This window comes from Anneissia japonica, unplaced genomic scaffold, assembly GCF_011630105.1.
Source record: "Anneissia japonica isolate Jap-2015-1 unplaced genomic scaffold, ASM1163010v1 scaffold1374_len1023071_cov147, whole genome shotgun sequence".
Classification (NCBI taxonomy): Eukaryota; Metazoa; Echinodermata; class Crinoidea; order Comatulida; family Comatulidae; genus Anneissia; species Anneissia japonica.
The window spans coordinates 84,902-106,105 of record NW_022728671.1 but is presented as its reverse complement, the minus strand read 5'-3'; the positions used below and the strand labels follow the sequence as shown (position 1 = coordinate 106,105).

General features: G+C 36.9%; 1 protein-coding gene and 2 long non-coding RNA genes across 4 annotated transcripts; 1 reads left to right on the top strand and 2 right to left on the bottom strand.

The window, feature by feature from the left end:
* The first annotated feature begins 331 nt into the window (after nucleotides 1-331).
* On the top strand, nucleotides 332-9,093 carry LOC117114467. The gene is made up of 3 exons (XR_004446372.1): nucleotides 332-3,282; nucleotides 4,491-4,571; nucleotides 8,889-9,093. It is a non-coding gene; the product is annotated as an uncharacterized LOC117114467 (long non-coding RNA).
* Nucleotides 4,579-11,587, bottom strand: LOC117114466. Of its 2 annotated transcripts, XM_033258136.1 has the most exons (4): nucleotides 10,983-11,587; nucleotides 8,356-8,454; nucleotides 6,583-6,882; nucleotides 4,579-5,662 (listed from the first exon to the last, which is right to left on the bottom strand). In XM_033258136.1, the coding sequence occupies exons 3-4, from the start codon at nucleotides 6,845-6,847 to the stop codon at nucleotides 5,253-5,255; spliced, it is 675 nt and encodes a 224-aa protein (XP_033114027.1). In that variant the 5' UTR covers nucleotides 6,848-6,882; nucleotides 8,356-8,454; nucleotides 10,983-11,587; the 3' UTR covers nucleotides 4,579-5,252. The 2 variants fall into 2 exon arrangements, with proteins under 2 accessions (XP_033114027.1, XP_033114026.1); XM_033258135.1 differs by lacking the exon at nucleotides 10,983-11,587 and having other exon boundaries at nucleotides 8,356-8,872.
* An 845-nt stretch (nucleotides 11,588-12,432) lies between these two features.
* On the bottom strand, nucleotides 12,433-14,680 carry LOC117114450. Its single transcript, XR_004446367.1, has 3 exons — nucleotides 14,602-14,680; nucleotides 13,859-13,878; nucleotides 12,433-12,570 (listed from the first exon to the last, which is right to left on the bottom strand). It is a non-coding gene; the product is annotated as an uncharacterized LOC117114450 (long non-coding RNA).
* Between the last annotated feature and the right edge of the window lie 6,524 nt (nucleotides 14,681-21,204).

Below are 21,204 nucleotides of genomic sequence, written 5' to 3'. Positions count from 1 at the left end.
TCTAAATTTATTTTCTCGTTGGTGGCGCTGTCCAGAATAAAAAAAATAATAAAAAATAAGAAACTTGTGGCAAGTCTAAGCTTAGTTCACATTCTCCCAGTGGTGGTTCAAGAAATTTGGGGGTCCGACAGGGTATCTGAACCAGTGGCGGCGCCAGCGGGGGGGGCTTAAGCTCCCCCCTCGGTTTGGTCAAGCCCCCCCCCCCCATCGGCCAAAGCTCGCCGGGCAGTCGGACCAAAAATTTAAAAAAAGGTCTAGTTTTCCCCATCCCAGCCATTACAGCCATTACCGCGGCCATCTAGAAGTCCCAATTAAAATCTTGTTTTGGGAGGAGGGGACACTCCCCTCCCATACCCACCTCCGGCTCAGGCCTTCAGCTCTCAGATAATGCTGCACACTATAGATACACCCATAAATACTTAGGCCACCCCACCCAGTGAGACATCGTAGGGGGGGCCCCCTTGATAAACTATATCCTAAAGCCGCCACTGATCTGAACCAAGGGGCTGCTCTGAGTCTTGATCAAGGTATACACATATACTAACCATGGGAGGCACTTCACTTTGGCTGCTAGGAGTCCTGGGACCTGATACAAATATTCTTGTTGATCTTACCAAAGATTTTACATTTCTACATGTTTAAACTTAATGTACAACTTAAAATAACCTACAATTTACATATTTATATCATGTCCAACATAAGATAGCCTACATAAAATGTTTCATATTGATATGAAAATGAATTTTTATGAAAGAGATTTGCTGCTTGTAATTATTAATATATTGCTATAAATTAAATACAGTTAAAAACTCAAAAGGTATTTTTCTTTCACTATACAGGTAAACTATAAAAAAACAAATGTTGCATGTTTATATCATGTGCAACATAAGATAGCCTATATAAAATGTTACATATTGATATGAAAAAACTCTTTTTTTTATGAAAGAGATTTACTGCTTGTAATTAATAATATACTGCTATACATTAAATGCAGTTAAAAACTCAACAGATTATTTTGTCACTATACAGGTACACTATACAAGAACAAAATAACATTCTTGAGAACGTGACTACCAACATGCTGTGTGAACTGGGCGCACACAGCCAACAAATTTACCTTCTTCTCTGCGTAAGCACTTGACAACAATCAGAACCGGGCCAGGAAAATGCGCATGTCCAACAAATACAAATATTATCCCACAACGCATGTGTGTGTATGTTTTCACACTGCTGTTGTGTAAGACCTTAGGAACAATATATATATATATATATATATATATATTTTTTTTTTTTTTTTTTTTTTTTCAACCATATTTATAGAAGGTGACCAGCGTATCCTACAAGGTCGGCTCAATTAAAGTTAATTCAAATCTATTTGAGCAATTCAACAAATTACAAATAACAAAACAATGAACAATAAAAAGATAATTTAGTAAAACATACAGCTCAGGATAACCCCAAAAAACTGAATCGGTTTATTTCCGTTGGGATCCCTTAAAAAAAAATATATACAGTATATACAACCTGGTTAAAAACTAAAACAAACATTAAAATTTGTTAAAATTTTTAAAATTACTGATGAAAGTAAAACTAATAAAAGAAATAAAACCCATTAAACCTTAAAAGTACTGTATGTAGACGTGAATGTAAAAAATCAGGTAAAAAAACAAACATTAAAATTTGTTATAAACCTTTAAAATTACTTATAAAATCAATAGAAACTCTAGTTAAACCTTTAAAGTATGTAAAAGTAATATCCATGGAATCACGCTGTCTGTCCAGTTTCAATCCCAGACTAACTATGGATTTAATTGTTTGGATCACTCACTCCCATAATATATACACCAATGAAACCAAATGTGCCAAATTTGAAAATTAGGTAATAGTGAACATTTCTACCATGAGACTGGTAACTGATACATATTTTAGTTTACAATTGCATTTGATATAATAGCTATGGTACACTATAAGCTTTTAAATGTCATCAAATGACCATTAAAATGTGCAAAATGCAAATACACAAAATAAATTCACTGGTGGATCCAGGGATTTGCAATAGAGGGGGGGGGGGCAGAGAGGGACTTTCACAGATGCAGGGTCTTACATCAGCCCCAACCAGGGAAGAAAATTTATGGTTATGGCACCTCTAAAGGCTGGAAATGAAACTCTTAGACTCATTTTTTTTATAATTTTGAAAAAAAAAATACACTACTATTCGGCTAGCTTAAAAGTATGTTCAGTATGTCCTGTGCACAAGAATAAGACCCTACTGACAGTGGCATACCTAGATATTTATAGGCCTAGTACTGTGCATGAGGAATCAGGGGAGTGGGAAGACATGGATGTAGAGGATCAAAAAATAAAGTGAACTAGCTGGCAAAAACAGTGATATTAGGTGACTTAGTGTAAGTTTTTACTGTAATTTCCAGTAGTGGGGCAGGAGTGGGGGAGGGCAAGCTATTTAAAGGGGACATGTCCCCCTATGCTGTCATACTGTAGATAACATTTTGAGTACATGGCATGGGAGCCATATTGAATATACAGTACCATTCACTCATGAGTTTGTCCATCTCACAAGGAATGTATTCATTTTTTGGGTATGGGCAGTGGCGGCCAGGGGTTCTTAAACTCCCCATCGGTCTGGTCAAGCCCCCCCCCCACCAACGGCCAAAGCTCATCAGGCAGTCGGACAAAAAAAAGGGGGGGGGGCGCTAGTTTTCCTATCCCAGCCTTCTGAAAATTAAATAAGCCAGTTTGAACTATGCATGCCTATATCATGGGCATTTGACAAATATACTGTTTTAAAATTATAATTCAATGTGTTTATTATTTTTCAAGGATTTCAGCTTAAAGTATGCTTTATTTGAGTTCCCTTTTCCATTGATCACAAGAAATGGACATCTTGATTGTTTTATTTATGGAATAAAGTTTACTTAACTTAAAAAGTTTACTTTTTAAGTGTAAGTGTAAATTTTATTAATTAAAAAGCAAACGTACACACAACATAGGTTTGGTCTGTCAGGGTGTGAGTTGTGGTGAATTATAGCAATGCAGTGTTGATGCCCTTTGTGATGCAGATGTAGTGTGCTTGATATGTAAATGTGCAGATTGGCATGCGCCAGTGTTTAAGCTGAATCCCAGGCTGAATCAACTGTCTGAAAGCAGTTGATAGCCTATGCTAGAGTTAAGTGGTGGTTTGAGCTACAAGAAGAAAATGTTACAATTTGTTACTTTGACTAAAGGGCATCCGAGTCTCAGCAGGTGGCAAGGCTTTTTGTACAGGTAGGTACAGTACTGCATAAGCAACACTGTGTGTGTCAATTTGATATTGTTTGCCTGAAACATGCAGATCATCTGGCAGAATACTGTCAATGCTAGGCCCTGGAACGCATGGATGTCACTTGTCTGAAAGCCCAGCTGAACTCTAATATTTGGATCATGGCAGGATGCAGAAACTTAAAAACATGTTGGACCTCGAATTGTATTTCATGTGGAGGCCATGAAGCGGCCACGAGTCAAAGCGGCCGCCGGCCAGAACAGCTGCAAATAACAATAGTGCCAGGAACGCCGGCGGTGGATGCTCAATTAATAATACAGTACAGTACGCTAGCTAAATCCAAGCACACGCAACATGGTCCTAGATTTTAAACCTTTTAATGAACTTGAACTTATGCATGTTTGAAACTGGAAAGGCAAATGACCACAACTTCTACAGTAGTATGCTATGTGTGTATATGTTATTGATACTTTCTTTATAACCTATTGATATACATGTGTTATTGGCAGTATTGTAGAATTTAGTTATAATGTTAAAGTTTACATCTTGTTACTTTAGGTGTTATGTGTTCTTGCACATCAGAGGCAGATTTGGGGGGGGGGGGGTCTCGCCCTTTTGGAAAATAAAATAAAAAAATTTTTTAAAAAGGGAGAAAAAGAAAAAAATTGATAGCCCAAAATGCCTCGGAGGTTATTTTCAGGCATCTAGAAAAACAAAAATTTAGCGATGGCATGCTCCCGGACCCTAAGCTTGTGTTTCTCGATCTGCCCACTTTTGGCTCCACTTTTGGACATCTCTGTCCACCCCTGCACACTTGTATAGATGATTGGTGACATTTGCCATTGTGTCAGAAGATAGAGATCATTAAGGGGCTATTTTATACAAGGCAGATACTTCTGATTTTGACGTTTATGGATGAAGCTGAACGATTAGCTGATTGGTATGGTTCCTGCCTCTTGCATGTCAGGGCCCAGGTTCGAGCAAAAGTTACGGACCATGTGTATCCATTGTATGTTGTAGTTAGTCGGGTAATGCTGGATTGTGGCTGCCGCAGGTCCTCATGGACCCAGCCTAAATTCTACAGTATTTATTACATTTGAGGACAAATAAAGATTTATTATTATTTGTGTAATGTAGTGAATGGCAGGAATATTGAATACATTTTCACTGATTAATCTAATGATTCTTGTACTCTCTTATTTGTCTTTGTAAGAAGCGGACTCGATCCTTACAATGTCAATTAACCTTCGACACAGACAGGCACAGTTCAAACTCCGAATTGGCAAACAGAAATGTAAGATAACAAATCAGTATCAGTATTTGGTAAATTGAGGTTTAAAAACTGAAGTGGTTGAGGATTGCTGAATTTTTGAACAGGATGAATTTGTTCCTAAAATTGGGAAAAATTACGAAAGATTACTGTCAGTACTCCACATATCTGGAAAGATGATAAAGTGAGGGGGTACCAGCTTAAGGGCATGCGGGCTACTTCTGCCTTGGGAACTGAATGAACCCACCCTGCAGAGTTCCACCAATTCAATCGTAATCACCAGAAGAAATGACGTTTCTAACATTAAATCAGAAGAAGAGAAGAAGAAGAAAGACCAGCTGGTAAAATAAAGTGATACGAGGTCATTTTATACTACTGTACTTGAGTGGAATATTTTGCTTACAAAATTTTCAGTGGGGTGCCTGAGGATGTGAGCTTTTTTAGTGGAAGTGTGCACAGCCCCTAAATATGCCACTCTTCATATCCATTTAATCCATCACTGTAGACCTTAAAATAAATGATTTTATAGCTTCACAACCCATGAAAACAATCCAGACGAACTGTTTCTATCGCTCGAACCTAAAAGTAGAAGTATGCTTTCTCAAGTGAAAGAACTCCACTGTTTACCACCCCGGTTTATATTACCAAATGTTGAAGTGAGCTTTAATCTCTGGTACCACCCTGATTTACATGACCTATATGACATTAAACAACCCTGCTGGTTTCATTAACTATTATTTCTGTATGCAGTTGAGCACCAGTGTTGTGGACACGAATATGATGACACATTTCACAATTTCTATGCCATTTTAAAATGTACTCCACAACACGTTTTTCCGTTGGTGTCATATCGTTACCTGTACACGTCAGTGCCATGACGATATGACTCACGTTAAAAGAATCAGACTCAGATGAAACGAGTAAAATTAATGCATCAAACGGCTTAGTTGTGGCTTGTAAGGAGTTAATTTCACTTGCATTTCTTTGCATTTGTTTTGCAATTCGCTTGACACTCTCTACAGAGCTATTCATATCAATACAGAGGAGATGGTACACTGCATCTAGTGTACTATTCTCAACCATTAAACTTTCCAGAGAGCAGGTACAAGGCTGACCTAGAAATGTCAGGAAAAGAAAAAAAAATCATGATGTAATATAAGAATAGGCCTAGTACATGACAAAACCTGCACAACCAGTTTATCAATCGTATGCGATTTGTATGTACAGTAAGTTTTATAACACACATAGATCCTTGTCATTTGATTGGTGGATTTTGCATCAAGTGACATTGGTTAATAACCCCATTTCGTTAGTTTCGCTATATTGCATTGTGCCTAGAATATGATACGACTTCAACCTAATACAATCTTTTGACTGCCTCAAAATAAGCTGGACTGTTCCATTTAGAAAAAGGGTAGATTTTTTAAAATAAAATATAAAATGACAAGAATTTCTATTCAGAAAAAAGGTAGATTTTTTTCATAAAATATCAAAGGACAAGAATCTATTTAGGTGTGTTATAAATCAAAAATGAATATTTTTTTATTCGGCCAATAGAAAAAATATTATCATTCGTTGAAAGATTGGCTGGTCAATTCAAATCGGCTCCACCTCATTGAATGGAACAGTCAATCTTTCAACTCATGACAATATCTTCCCATTGCGCTCATAAACATTAATTATTTGTACTATGCTTCATATGTATGAAGCAAAGTACAGTGTTGCAATGCACACATTCTATTTAAACAGCTTTAACAGTAAATTGTATAAGCAATGTTCTGCAACTCCTAAAGTTTGAGCAAATTGAGATGCCTTGTCTAGCATTTTGGTTATAACAGGTGTTACACACACATTTGCGCTATGACGCATTGTTTCCGACGGTAAGCGCATCGTTACCGACGCAATCCCTGGACCGTCGAACATATCCAGCAAAGAATGAACTCCAGTAAAGGATAGACTTTAAAAATTAAAGAGTACCACATTTTTCTGTATGAAGTAAATTTAAGTTTGTTTTTTTGTTATAATATACACTTACTTGGTACAGTGATGTCCAAACTGTGAATCCAATTTATCTTTTTGTTAATTCCTTTACTGGTGCCTAATTTGGCACAAAAAGAACCACCTCCAGCTGGTAGTGATATTATCTTCATATTTCCTTCAAACTGTTGCCATGCTTTTTCGTCCACAATTTTTTTCTGGGAAGTGGTATTTGTTATTGTTAACCACAACCGTTGGTTTGGAAATACTCCCTCTGCATTTTCACACACAATATTCAGATGCCAATTCCTCGGATCTACCATGAACGTTTTTAACTTTAAGTTGGTTCCACGTCGTGCTAAAGCAGAGAGATTTTAATAATTTAAAGCAAAATATACACATACTCAAAGTCGAAGCTGTTGGTAAACTCTAAAAAATAAGAGTGAATTTTAAGGATAGAAAAAATGGGTTAATAAGGGTGGGTGGAGGGCCATATAATTAGCTTTAGAATGGGTTTAAAAACCTCAAGGCTGAGTGGCCCCGCCCACCATAACTACATCCTTGCATACTTTACCATTTTGAAAAGCAATTATTTCAGATTTATCAAATTATTTAAGAAATTTTCTATATTAATTTAGTTGAATAGAAAGATGATTGCCTTCCAATCCCAGGGTCCTGGGTTCAATTCGTGTCATAGTAACAGGATTTTTTCTTACGACCAAAAACAACTGCACTCCCAGCCTCATAATGAGGCTTAGTTTATCTAGAGCACATTATGATTATGTTTGTCTCTTAGTAAAGTGATTAGCACTATTAGCATATCCTTGGCCCTGAGCCTAATAGATAAATAAATTATAATAATAGATAATAAATACTATTATTATCATCTATTATCTATTATTATTATTAGGTGAATGCTAGCATCACCTGTTGTTTTTATTTATTTCTTCTCTTTATATTCTTTCTCCCCGTTTTTGTTCGCAGCTTTTCTGAAAACGGCACGGGCTATCTTACACGGCCTGCATTTAGATCTACATCTGAAGCTGCGCAAAGTATCTTTTTGGGTGACGTGACAGTCATGTGACATCATCTACGTGTCATTTTGTGAAATTCTATGATTGATCAATTCCTCACCAACAGACATTCTTCAATGAAACTTGGCACAAGTAAACTTTACTTCATATCAAGGGTAAACTTTGCGTGTCATCACTGTCCGTGCACGTGTCATGATGTACGTGTGCACACATTTTCAGGCACACACTACTGAAGCTAAAAAATGTTTTTTACATATGCTTGGTTCCAGACACTTTACTCACAAAGTTTAATTCCTTTTCTGTAATTTTATGGCCGAAAAAATGCCGTTTCGTGCATCTAACATTCAAATTCATGTGCGCATTTGTGTCGACATGCTGACACTGTATTAACAAATTTCCATGTTTTTTTAAATTTCTGGTTTGATTCTGATACCAACAGGCTATTTCAATGATCAATCATTCCAAAATACAATATATAATTACAATTGGTGAGATCTTTAGCTATATGAAAACAGAGCAGCAGACGATGATGATAATGTAGAAAACAGTTCTATCGTGTTGTGTAGGATATATTCTTTAGGCTCTTGGAGAAAATATAAAATAGAAGTACAAGTTATACTTGGTCTGTATATAACTTTCTCCATTTGGATGTCACATTTGTTTGCCATAATTTTACAACATGCTAAATACAAATAATTAAAATTTTAAAAGTGTTTATCAGGCTTTCAATGATTTGGCTATGATAATAACAACTTCATAATTTGTTGGATAAAATAAACTGAAAATCCAGTACTTACTTGTAAGTGCAACGTACTTATGATGCAATTTGTTTCTGTATTTAATCACGAGAATAAGTATCACTAAAAAAATCCCAACACAAACAAGACCTATGATGACTAAGAATAAAGAAATCATAAATTAATATATTACCTAATCCAGAAATGATATATTTACTATTTGTTACTGTTATTAATTTTAAAATACTCAAATAAAACAAATTATTTTTGTTATTATACTTCATACATCACCAGTAGACAAAGTTTGCTGTCATCCCTCATTGTTAAGACAAAAAAAATGTAGTTTGGCCCCTAACCCATTGTTTGTCTTATGCCCACTCCTGCTATAAATGTTGGGCTTAGGGGATTGTAAAGTTGATTGGTGCAGTGTTACAGGTTCTTGAGCACTATTTGTGCTTATTATTTTTTTGAGAGCCACACGCATACTTATACGTTTTATGGTTAAAATTTTATATTTCCAGTGTGTTTATGAAAAACTTTAGACGCACCGTTTTTTTACCGCTTTATGCTCAGATTTAATATTCTCTTTACAGATTGTTGACACTGAGACGCAACAAGGGCTATACACACTTACGGTTGTTCGCAGGCCACTACAAAGTCACCTTCAGGTCGTATATGTGAGGTCTCACCACGAAATGAGATGCATCGTTGGTGAAATTATATTGAGACATTCACCAAAACAGGCCAAAGTCAACATTTTTACAAAATTTTGATTTTAATGTTTTTGAATAACTTGTTACTTATATTTTATGATTGTGTACTTTTTCTTGCCAAAACAGTGTTCTCTGCACATATTCTGTAATTCTAGTCATATTATTTGTACAGGTTAGTTTACCTTTGAGGCTGATTTTCTCAAAACTTGGTTCTATACACCTAAACTTTAAATGTTCACATCTCTGGATTTACTTATAGTAGGGAAGCCATTCAAAGACCAAATGAAAACTTATCATGTGATCTACCCCAATATAATATAAACTCAATTTTTGAATTTCTAACCATGAGACTCATTTTGTGGCGAGACCTCACATATGGCCTGCATGGCCTACACACTCTGGCCACCTGTCGTTTGTAATGTAGGAGCTTTGACTAATGTAATCATATTGCCGCTGGTTGGAACAACAGGCTTACCTATGGTTCTGGAACAAGTCTTTTTGGATAAGGACTATAAACTGTAGATCCAGTGTACACGACTGGCTCGTGTGCACATAAAAGAACCCAGTATATTTTTGAGACGAGTAGGGGCAGTGATCCCGCCAGCTATGGCAGAAACTGTAGGTGCAGTAACTGTGAACTCGGGGAACAGAAGTCCCTGGTCGATGCTAAATACAGTAGTCGGCTGGATTGTGGGCACCATTCAGTACCGTACATTAAGCGTGATGATTGTAATATTCAGTGAAGCATCTTTTTTTTTTTATGAATGGTGATTAATAAAACTACGTTTAATTGAATTTACATGAATTTCATTTTTTTTATACTGGATTTTGGTTGGGTATTCCAAGAAGACTCTACCATCATTGCCTACCCAACAAATTTTATTGACAACTCACGAAGACCAACTGTAATAGAAAAAAGTATACCACGATTGAAAAAGGACGGTTCTGAACAGGCCTGAACTTGTTTATCCACGGACTATGTGGTCACCTTCAAGCAATGGCTCAAGTTATGCTTATGTCATCTGCGCAAAACACTCGACCTCAAGATAGTTGTACTGTAGTTTTCGTATTGCACAGACACCACAGTTCAATCAGTGATAAATAGCACATTTTGTTTGAAGTCAAGTTATTTTTTTTAATCTAAATTTTAGTAGTCAACCAGTAATAGAGGACCAGTAGATAGTACCACCACTGCCTAGAAAATCATGATTAACCAGCCGTTCACAAGCATAAAAGTAGGAATAGGCTAGACCTGATTTTATATTCAGGCCAGCATGTTACATTGACTAACCATCACATTTTAAGTATATTTGTGATGTGGTGAGTAAATTCTTTTAATCACATCAACACTTGTAGCGAAGTATACGCATATCTGCATATACAACAGTCTCCATCTTGTAAGTATTAGTTTTGATGATTTTTTTTCAGTTTATTTTAATCCGTAATTTAAGTGTATATTGTTTGCATTAATAAATAAAGTTGAAGGTATCGAGTAAATGAAATATAAATTTTGGGACATGGGTCACTATAAGTAGTTCAAAAATGGCAAGCACAGTATACACCCATTAAAATTTTGCGCACCACCCTTCAAATTTTTTGGACAACATTTTCTGACATTCCACCACTCTTTCAAAAAAGCCTGGTGAGATGACTGAGGGGGTTAGCCCGGTGTACACTGGTCCATGCAGCCGTGCTGTGTACAGACAAGCATAATTGGTACTAGTTTACCAGGTAGCTCACATAGGAAGAGACCCTTTAGGTGAAGAAAGTTAATGAAAGAGCTCACATCGATCGCTTTGAGACAGTTTCGGTGTAAAGCACTATGTAAATCCAAATACATAACATGCATATTGCATACAAACACCAGAATTTGGACTTTTTGGGAATAGTACCCATAAACTGGAAGACTGGAAAAAAATCTGCAGCAAACACTAAGCTGAGTATCATGACTGGCTATGATTGAAATTAACTTACGGCCTATACGTTCTTGGTTTCCAGGTGATGGCGAAGTGGAAACTAACTCTGTTGTAGTACCTTAAAACGAATATATAAACAGTTGATTTAATTAATGTATACAAGAATGTTAACAAATAATGCTAACAAATTATTACTAGCTGCCCAGGAAAAGTTTGTGTTTAATGGTGTTTGCCTGAATAGCGTACAACACTTTTTTATGATGCAATATTCCTACTACTACTGCTGCTCGTATTTGCTATTGCCTTTACTGTTCTGTAGCTAAAAATATGGTATATGGCTAAATTTGCCATTCTTCTGTGGGTTATTTTTAAACAGAGGAGCTATATGTGCCTGGTTTTATATTTTATTATAATGATTTATTGGGTTACATCATACAGAGCTGTAGCTAGGATTTTTATGGGGGTGGGGGTTGTTCACTGAGAGGGGTTATTTTTGGTGGTTTCAGAAATAATAATAATAATAATTGGGGATCTGCTAAGTTAAAGGGGTCCACAGATGGTCTGTGAAAAATGGGGGTGATGTGTGTCCATAAAAAATTTGGGGGTCCACTAGATTATAACAATTTTTTTTCATGATTCAATTATTTTTTTCTTGTCTTTCAGTGTGATCATGCCTTGACAATAATAAAATACCTTTGAAAGGCATACACTTTAAATTGTTAACTGGCATTATATTAAAATTCCAGTAATTTATTACTGATCTGATAGTATTAATTTTTTTAAATGTATTTTTTATGTAAAGATGTTTAGTATAGGAAAGCCACTGTTTTTTTTGGGTTTTTTTTGTATTGCTTTTACTTGGATTATTGAATAAATTTCAAAAATTAGGAGGGAGCTCTAAATTAGACAATTTAAAATAAATAGGGGATAACAGAACATTACATTCAAATTCGAATTGTCATTTCCAGCCACCTAGAAGTGCCATAACGATAAAAATTTTTGTACCTCAGCCGTAACTATGGTTGGGCTGAGGTAGCATCCCCATCTGTCAAAAAATCTTTCGTGTGCACCCCCTCCCCTCCTGTATATCGAATGCCGAGATCCAAGATGTCGTAATTTGGCGAATCATCTTCCATCCATTATCTTATTGGTGGAATATCAACCACGAGTCACCCTAATTTTTACAAATTAAAAATTAAATCAAGGGTAAAAAAGAATCAACTTACAATTTTGAGTCTGACCTTGTATTTCTGGCCATCTGGAAGTGCCAGTCCAGTGTTTTCCAGTTAGTGTATCATGGTTTATGACCCATTAAACTGTAAATTATATCATTGAGTGAGGCATAGCTAGTTCAGTTGCACTACTGTACTACCTCCCTGAATTGGGACTTACCTTCCGGACCATAAGTTGTAGTAGGCTGGGACATTGTGGGTTGGGTCGCTGTGGGTTGGGGCTCTGTTTTTGGTACTCGAGCACAGTCAATTGGTTCTTCTCCTGGAATGGGCTGAACACTATAGACACCACACCATCGTGGGCACGATTCAGATGAATAACACGCATCTTTAAATTGATTCCCAGCATTAAAAGCTGAAAGGCTACAATTTTGGCACGGTTCACAACGATTAGATGAACCTTCACGATATTCGCTGAAAAAAAAAAACAAAAACAATAACCAAATAGCAATGATGATGCTGATTTTGTGCAACAGTTTTCATTCTGGTCAGGGATTTCAACCCAGAATGCTTAGATACTGTACCCCGCTGGTTGCTAGGTTTTCAGTCTTAGGTGCAAGCATTTCATGGCATATTTTTTTGTTTAAACAGCCCCTAGAAGTGGCTACTGGGCCTTGTTTAAGGTGACTCAATGGCTGATGGGGGGGGGGGCATGAAGGCAAAGTGTAGGACTTAATGATTAGGTGAGAGGGGCTCTAGAATGCAAAATAAAACGATTTAACTACTGAGAACTAGAGAGTAACTTTTTTGCTTTGAACATTTTTTTAATGGAGGAACAACTTGAGGGGAAAAAGTATTTTTAGGAATGGGTGGACACTCCCACACCCCTCTTTCCCAATGAGCACCCATCCTAGATATGCCACCTAGGTGAGTTCAAGAAAATAGTAAATATAGAAGAACAATAAAAATGATTAAAACCATATGATAATGTTTTTATAATTTCACATAACCATTTCTGAGACTGGGGTTTCCATGGTCTTCATCAGCTTTAGTTTCTAATTAGAGTAAATAGCCTACAGATAAAAGACTTGTTAATTTGGGATCACAGAAAAATGGTTTTTAATTACAGGTTGTCTTTAATTGTGGCAAAGACAAGCCAAACCAGTCATTCGTCGGGAAAAATCAATTTTTAGTTATTAATACAGGGTTTAACAGTAAAATGGGAGCTATGAAATGGTAAAAGAATCATTTAAATCTGACAGTTCGTTATGAAGTTACACAAGTTTAAACATACAGCTGTTTAAAGAACAATATTTGAGAAATCAGCCTCTTAGGCAGAAACCGTCACCAAATCGTTAAAAATTGTTGTTTTAACATTGAAAATGAGAAAAATAACAGCATAGCATGATGTATAGATATATAAAGGTTAGTTTAGTGCAATAAAATAGATTTCCAAAATTTTGAAATTCCAGCATGTTTTGGCCATTATCTCCAAAACAGGATTTGCGACGAGTCACTGGTTTGGCTCGTCTTTGCCACAATAGAGGGAGACCTGTAATAAAAATAATAAACAAATATTGTGCTTGTATTTGACAAAGGTGCTCATAGCATTTGTATTCTCCACTTCCGGCGCGCAAAGACTGGCAGCAAAGTACCGTTGCACAAGCGCAGACATGTGTGCTATAGACCGTCATAAATCGTCTTGTCTTATTCAAGTCAACTGAATTAAAATTATAAAAGAAAACATGAAAAATTAACTTACCCTGCATCACACTGAACTTCCTATAAAAAAAATATAAATACAGTGTCATAAATTTTGTGAAAAGAAGGGAAAAACAATAGAAAAAGAAAAAATAATTAAAAAGGAAGAGGAAGGGTTAAGAAATAAAAAGATAAGGAAGGAAATAAAAAGGGTAAAGAATTAAGGAAAATGAAAGAACAGAAAAAAGGAGTGAAAAGCAAAAGAAGGTAAAATGAAAATACAGAAAAAGAATAGAAAAATAAGAGAAAATGATATTATGAAATAAAATGAACTTAGATTAGAACTGTATTCAAATGAATTGTAACTAAAATTGTAATTAAAATAAAATTAATATTATTAATATTTTATTCTAAAGTAGAGTAATTTCTCATTTTAATTTTTTACCGGCATTCCCAGGAGATTGCTAGGACCTAGGTAGGCTTTACATCTTTTTATGCACATTCAGTCGGAGCTGCAATAATATTTTTTCACATACCACCAAAAAACGGCAATGACCTTGGAAAGCCTAATGATAGGCCTAGGCAAAGGTAGGTAGTCTGGGTTCGGCTAGTTAGTAATAAGTAGTAGGCCTAGGTCTAGTACAGTAGCTGAGTAGTAGGTTTAGCCGCCTATTTATAAGCTAGACATAGGCCTAGGTAGGCTACGTTAGTTGCTGTAATTTAATTTAATATTAATTGATTCAAGTCAATGTCAACCGATTTTAACTAAAAACTGCACAATCTCACAAAGTTGTCTTTATTTACCGTCATTATTGCATCTGCCGAACAAAGGTAGGCTACTAGCTCTGGCAGACTCGGGTAAATCTTCCGTTCTTTCTATTGACAGGCTTACTAAGGCTAAGCTAGGTTAATCCTCTCTGCAAATTAAAGCAAAGTCTGTGCTTAAAAATTGCAGCTCTATGAATTAATATAATTATATATTAATATTAATCCTATTTCGTATGGTATCTGCTGTCAACAGTCACTTTGGCTTTCTCCTTGTCAAATCACAAACAACTTCCGCAGAGAAAAAAAATTAATGCTTATGATATGACAATTCACATACATGGTGACTGACAGAGTGGCCTTATATATATACAATTTTATGCCGTATGCACACATATTCTTTATTAAGTAATTATTATATGATACCTACAGTCCTTAACAAATATTTGAAACATCTAAGTAAATTTGAAACGGAAAGAAAGGTAACGATATTAAATTTAAAATGCGGGAATATTTTGACAGTAGGCCTATTCAGTTTTTAATAATGTTACATGTCAGAGGTTGAAAAGCGTACAAAAAATCCGGGAATTCCCCTTCCTCTGCTATCGCCATGTATGTCATTGTTATGTTGTGTTTTGCACGCATTCCATTGGACTTTTCAAGAAACCAGGGACGTCCGGCCTGATATAAATTAACCTGATATTATTAAGCTTGGAATTATTTCTGAATGAAATGTTATCTTATACTGTAGGCCTACTGTATTCCATTCAAAAAAAAAAAAAAAAAAATTTTATTCCATTAAAAAAAAAAAAAAAAAAAAAAATTCTAGCCCTACCTTTTTTCAGGACCCGTGATTAGCTAATTTCCCGCCATCAGGAATCAACTTTTCCCGTGGAAGACCCCAGTGGCGTAACATGCTGGGGGTGGGGGAGGGGCAGACTACTGGGTAATAAGAAAAAAGAAAGAGGGGAGAGGGAGGGAAAGAGAAAGATGAGGAAGAGAAAAGGAAAGGAAAAAGAAAAAGAGGAGAGAAAAATAAAGGCAAATAAAAAGGAAGATCATAGGCCTAATGACCAGACTCACACAACACCTTGCAACCTCTTCTACACTTAACTCCTTTGATCTAAGCTGCCAGATGGCGTAGGCTACCACCGGGGAACAAGGGGAAAATATCTTTGGAGAATCTTTCCCATCCTTTTATCCCCTGAAAGTGCCTAACAATTTCAAATTTCGCATTTCTTGTCAGAGTAGGCAATTTCCTCTAAAAATTGCACATTTTAGGGATTTTGGATCAATTTTCCGACGAAATTAGAATTAAAAACACCGGGGGACAAGGGGAAAATATCCATCTTTGGAAAATCTTTCCCCACCCCTTGATAAATGCCCTTTTTCATCCTCTGAAAGTGCCTAAAATCCTCAAATTTCGCGTGCAAATTCTTGTTGCAGTAGGCCAATTTCCCCTAAAAATTGCACATTTTAGGGATTTTGGATCAATTCCGACGAAATTAGAATTAAAAACACAAAAACCTTTTGCGCATTTATTGGGGTTTTTTAGGGTTATCCTTTTAAGTTATTTAAAACATAATAGTCACAAACTCGAGAAAGAGAAATTTAAGATAGATCGATATTAACCTAAAAAGGGCCTCAATGTGTATTGATGGTGAAAGAAAATGTTTGTAATAAATGAAACCATGATGAAAATGCTTATATTTAGTTTCAAACACAAGTGTGTGGCCTATATTATAAATAAGATAAGCCCTATGTCGTATTGTTTTCTATATGGGGAGGGGGTGGGGTGGGTATGATAAATTACTAACCGGGGAAATTATTACCTTTGCCCCCCTTGACCCAAGACCCCTGTTACGCGCCTGGAAGACCCCGACCCCTTCTTTTTGGGATCGACTCATGGAAAAAAGAATACGGTAGGCCTACGTATGCAAGGCCACATACTAGGCCACACATAGGCCTAGAATGAGAAAAATTTTCAACCTCACCGTATTCAAGAGGGAAACCTTGAATTCTGAAGAACTTTAAAAGTTTTAAAAGAAAGCTCATTTTCCCCCATCAAGGATTAAAAATTTTCCCTGGGAGAACCCGGACTCCTCTTTATCTTTGGGGTTCATCGTCATTGGAATCGTTTTCAAGAGGGGGATAAAAAAAATTTTTTTTCAAGAACTTGAACATAAGTCGGGAACTATCCCGCCATATAGGAATCAAATTTTTCCCGGAGAAACCCGTTCTCTGAAGGGTTTATTCATGGAAAAACGAACAGACAGTGGCGTAAACGCCTAGCGCTAGCTCTCGTGCCCCTACTTCTAGGGGCCCCGAAGGCGCACCATAACCACATATGGTCCTCGATCAAGCACCCTGACCTTAAGGACTTTTCTGATACATAACATGTGTCGCTGACATCGACTGTCATATCATATTAAATATCCAGTGGCGAATTAAAGGACCCCAATTTTTTTTAATTTAAAGCCTGTGAGTGCTATTTCCGGCCATATAGAGGTGCCTTAATCATACATTTTCTTACCTTCCGGGCCCAGTCCCCATTTTTTTTACGGGGGGGGGGGGGGCGCGGGGGTGTAAACATTTTGACTCCCACACCTAACTTTGAACCTAGAGATGCGCCCCTGTATTTTTCCGACTGTGTGTTTGATTAAAGATGGCATGAGGTAACAATTAAATAAATTTGTACTTAAGATCTTGAGGATAGGGCCGGCCAACTGTGCGTGGCCGGGGGTCTTTAGAACGATTGATACATTCCCTCTCTATAACCATGCTATAACGTTCCTCTGAATGGAGAGGGAATAAATTCCTAATGGATTATTCGGGCTAAAGATTTCGCCGTGAAATGGGCAGTGGCGTATCTAGAAATCTTGTAGTGGGTGCTGATGGGAGGTGCGTAGGTGAAGTTAGTGGGGGGAGGGTGATGGGGACTCGAAGATCAGTTGAGGGGCGCTGAACTCGCAAAATAAGGTGATTTTTTTGGGGGGGGGGGCCGACTGGGGGCGCGAGTAAGAGCGGCGTACGTATAGCGTAGCTGAAAGGATGCAAGGGACCCAAGGTGCAGATGGTGCGATCGCACCGGCCTAAATTGTATTATGAAAAATAATTGTTGTATTGTGTTGATATGAATTACTGTACCGGTAAAATGAGAGTGCAATTCAGGGCACCTAGCTCGAGGTCCATATAGGCCTAGGCCTATTCTAAAAATCTTCGAACTGATCAGCCCCGTCTTCGAACCTATCGCCAAATTCTGCGCATCCGCCCCAATGTACAGTAGACATAATTTAATTCGTTTTTTGGTCATTTTATGTCTCCGATAAAGCGTAATAAATTAAAAATTATGCCATATGAAACAAACCAATACACGCACGCTATTGTACAAATGAATATTCTAAGAAATTTGAAGGGATGTTTAATGAAGAAATAATCGTAAATCGAAAATTGCTTTAAATTGCCTTTAATATGCCTATAGGTAAAAATATCGTTTTATTAAATATCAAACAAATATCAAATATTAAACAATATAAATACCAACAGAAACTATTATTTGAATAAGTTTGAACTTTAACATTACAGGTGTTATTAAAACGTTTTGAGCAATTTGTCTTGTGTCCCAGAAATTTGGCCAATAACGCGAAAATTAGCCCGTGGCGGCGCCAGAAATCTGAGGGGAAAGTGAGGGGCTAGGTTAAATTTGGGGGGGGTAAGAGACAGGAATATATGCTGGGGTGGCCCAAAGTTGGGTGTCACTCAAAATGTCTTGTTAGTGGACCAGGAGGTGAAGTCCCCGAAAAATATTACAATTTAGGGGTTTCAGAGGTTTATGTAATCGATTTTATAGATAAGATAGTCTTGTAATATGTAGACTATTCCTCAACTGACGAATTGTGGTTTTTCTTCTTTTTGGGGGAAAACGGGGGAGGGGGAAAATGCCAATCCCTGCGGGCCCATAGGCAGGTTCTTCCAAGGGGGAGGGGGGTTTCTGGGCGTAAACGGTCCACAGTCAAAAGCCTCGGTGGGGTCGGCGAAACTCCCAAAACAAGAGGATTTTTGTGCTTTATGGGCCAGTCTAAATAATGCTATAAAAGCAGATATGTTTGAAAATGTCAGTTGGGTTGGAGGACTTACTTAGGAAATTTAAAGAGGGGGTTTCGCCAGAAAAAAAAAAGGGGAAGCTAGAGCTGATCGTAGTTTGTTGGGTAAGATTTTTGGCTTCCATTCATAGTGTTGGGGTTTATACCTAGACCTTGTCGCAAGTCTCTAATTTATTGATTTTTCGTAGTATTAGAACATTTCGGAAAGCGCCACTAGCGTCAGAGAAACTTTTTGATGCCTAATCCCAGAAAAAGTATACTATGGAACGCCATGCAAATTAGTAATATGGAACGCCATTGGTGCCAAAATCGATTTATTCTTAAGAATTTTAACTGATTAAGATAAAGATTAGGGACTGGAACCCAGTCTAGTTTATACCCTGCAGACCTGCACTCACCCGATCCTGTCGGGTGTCAGATTTTTTTAAGATTCTTAAAAAAATCTCCAGATTTTTATGACTTAATGGTTCACAGGTCTGACCCATGTCATTCTAGGTTATTTTTTTTTCTCACGACTAAGAGCAGCTTCAATCCTTATGCCTCTAGGGACTTACAAGCAAACTAAAAAGATATTACTTTCTAGAGGGGATTTTTGATATGTCACTAATATTAATAGAGTCGTTTTTTTTTGGCAATTTTTTATTTATTACAATTTACCCATTTAGCAGGGTGACGTCAGTGTGGGGTCCTGCAACCAAAAACCAATAGCGCTGCTCGCGGCGCTATGTTGCCTTTGGTTATAGTACCTTACACTAACGTCACACTGCTAAAGGGGCAAATTACGAGAATTTAAAAAAAACAATCAATTATATTCAACAACCTAATTTAATACTACATGATATCTTTAATCTATGAAAATAGAAATAATTTACATGAAAACAATCCCATATGAGGCATGCCATCCCAAAACCAGAGTATTGTTGCAAATTGTGAACTGAGCAATTAGCATAGAATGTGACAGCTCTGTATACTAATACCCTATTCAGACGACGTACACTCAGTGTTGCGATCGGTTGCGATGTAATCGGTGGTCCAAATCTGATTACTCCCGATCTCAATCAACGAACGCATTCAGATCAACACAAACTTTACATTCTAGAGGGACAGGCCTCCGGTTCCTATGTTGACAGACCTCAGCTAAACAGTGCATGTGGACTTCGTTGCGATCGGATTCCGTAGTAATCGGGAGTGATAAAGATTGTAGCACCCAAACGCAACGGGTAACAATTGCGATATCGATTACAGTACATATGGACTACCACTGGTGAGCTTTCACACACAATTTTACTCTGCTATTGGGTGCGATTGGGTGTCGCAATTGCTACAACCGATCGCAATGCTATGCTAGTCAATCATAACTTGGGCAATATTTAATCAATTCTGATTTTTAGAATATGAAAATATTTTTAAAGTCTATTTTTCGCCATGGATGCTGTTTTTTTTTTTTTTTTTTTTTTTTTTTTTTTTTTTTTTATGGCATGCCTCGTATTCATTACAATGCTGTGTTTACTGGTAATATCTTATATCAAATACTAATTCATAATCTTCATATATTTTTCATTTAATACTTAAATCAAATACTGTACAGCTATTGACCGAAAGGTCCACTGATACTGATTAATCTCCAAGTATCGAAATGCACGCCATCGTGTCGGCATTCAATATTTCGACATTAATTATGTCATCATCAGGAATCAGTTGATTGGTACAGTTTAATATTAAATACTATATTTGATATTTATATCAAATATTGCATTCTTAGTCTGGGCACCCATCGGATTAGTTTGACTTTTGTTGTCAAGTTTCTGGAGCCAGTATTTTGGGGCCTACATGTGGTTTAATATGCACATGGGCCTCGCTTCACAAGGAACCAACAGTTAAAAAGTCATTTGTTAATACTTCATGAAGTTTGTCAATATTTCTAACATTAAGACAGTTCAAAACTGCTCTCAAAACGCTTTTTCTCATAGTCCTGTGAGACCATCTGTGTAAGAGCACTTATTATTCAAATTATTATTTTAGTAACTTATACTACTGTCTCTTATACACATCTAGATGTGTATAAGAGACAGATGCCAATCCCTGCGGGCCCATAGCCAGGTTCTTCCAAGGGGGGGGGGTTTCTGGGCGTAAACGGTCCACAGTCAAAAGCCTCGGTGGGGTCGGCGAAACTCCCAAAACAAGAGGATTTTTGTGCTTTATGGGCCAGTCTAAATAATGCTATAAAAGCAGATATGTTTGAAAATGTCAGTTGGGTTGGAGGACTTACTTAGGAAATTTAAAGAGGGGGTTTCGCCAGAAAAAAAAAGGGGAAGCTAGAGCTGATCGTAGTTTGTTGGGTAAGATTTTTGGCTTCCATTCATAGTGTTGGGGTTTATACCTAGACCTTGTCGCAAGTCTCTAATTTATTGATTTTTCGTAGTATTAGCACATTTCGGAAAGCGCCACTAGCGTCAGTTTATGTCGAGAAACTTTTTGATGCCTAATCCCAGAAAAAGTATACTATGGAACGCCATGCAAATTAGTAATATGGAACGCC